Below are 1,488 nucleotides of genomic sequence, written 5' to 3' on the forward strand. Positions count from 1 at the left end.
AGCACCAATATTCAGAAGAACACTCTTACAATATTTCCTTTCACAGCATCTGATTGAGCTTCAGCTTATGAAAACTTGTGCTGTATCTACACACGCACACACTTTGGTTACTCTATAAGTTGCGAATCTACATTGCCTTATACTTGACCTCGGACTAACACAGCTAACTATGTCTCTTATGTCATGATGCCTAGGTAGAAAAGATTTGGGTTATTATTTTTTATTTCACTTGTAAATTTTGACTAATTTCTTGAAGTAAATCTGAAATGATGTCACTGAAATCAATTGATGAGAGAATAATCAAGCCTTTTTCACTGGGATACTGTTCACAGGTGTACATCTTTTTTTTCTCAACCAACAGTTCGTCAAGAGTCAGTTGCTTTACTACTCATTCTGATATGGTCTACTGACTAAGAGATAAATACCCTTTTCCTTTTCTATCACCCTGGGGACTCTTATTTTCCGGGACATGTATGTATTATTACCCAGACCCAAGCATGCCAAGATTAAAAAATGGTTTAAACAGAATAAGATTTAAAAGAAAATAATTTGGTTTTTTTTCCTTAGCCATTTGTTTTATTTTGGCCCTCAGGTTCACACTTTAAAGTCCAGGTTCAGGTTCATGTTTTAAAGTCCAAGACGTCTCTGAAATCACCGGAGCTCAGGACACTGCTTACATTTTGGCCACATGCCATTAGCGTTAAAATCCACCACATTCCCCACCAGGGGGGCTAAATTTTATAGGCAAAGACCATTTTGGTGACAGCTCCCCCTGTGCTAATGTACAGACATCCCAAGTACCGCCTGATGCACGGCCCAGGGGTTAAGACTGAACAGAGCTAACTTTTTTTATTGTTATTTTGTGTTCCAGCTCAAATCAGCCAAATCCGTTCTGAAACCTACCGACTGAGCAGGCCTCAATCATTCAAATCCTTGCCGCACTACACCAGCAAGTCTCCTCCCTCCATGGCAGGTATCCTCGCGCAGGCCAAGCCCGGGGGGGCTGGGGTTCAGTTCAGATGCCCCCAGGTGTTGCTTGCCCTTAACCAACGGGCCACAGGAGCAAGCTTAGGGGGAAATCCTCCCTCACCACAAACCAGGCGTGTAGCCCAGGTCGCTCCTGGGGGCCGCAGGCCTCCACCCTCTTCTCCACAGAGACACCGAGGTCCGGGACAAGGGCTCTCCCTCCCCATGGCAGCAGGCGGGCGGGCGAGCAGATCTGGGCGTGCACAACACTAAGCAGGTCTCCGACCCCCAGCCGGCTCCGCGAGGCCGGCGCAGTGCCGGGACTATCGCGAGACCGAGCGCGCGGCGTGAAGTCTCGCGGTGTTTGGCGGCGGCTCTCGCGCGGCGCCGTCATGGCGGCCGCGGGAAGGCAGCTGGGCCGCGAGGGTCGCGCCAGCCTGGCCGCCTTCGTGTTGGGCGCCTCGGTGGCGGCGTTGCCCCCCGCGCTACTGCCCGGGCCCGGCCTCGGCCTGCAAGGCCGCG

General features: G+C 50.7%; 1 protein-coding gene across 1 annotated transcript in view; it reads left to right on the forward strand.

Moving 5' to 3' along the window:
* The first annotated feature begins 1,340 nt into the window (after window positions 1-1,340).
* The window catches only part of ICMT (isoprenylcysteine carboxyl methyltransferase), a 7,391-nt gene continuing 7,243 nt past the window's right edge, over window positions 1,341-1,488 (forward strand). Inside the window, exon 1 of the mRNA XM_019541695.1 lies at window positions 1,341-1,482. Within this exon, the coding sequence (XP_019397240.1) occupies window positions 1,359-1,482 (124 nt within the window). The 5' untranslated portion in view covers window positions 1,341-1,358. The remainder of the gene's footprint in view (window positions 1,483-1,488) is intronic.

The sequence above is a fragment of the Crocodylus porosus genome, unplaced genomic scaffold, assembly GCF_001723895.1.
Source record: "Crocodylus porosus isolate Cpor-Errol unplaced genomic scaffold, CroPor_comp1, whole genome shotgun sequence".
In the NCBI taxonomy this organism is placed as follows: domain Eukaryota; kingdom Metazoa; phylum Chordata; order Crocodylia; family Crocodylidae; genus Crocodylus; species Crocodylus porosus.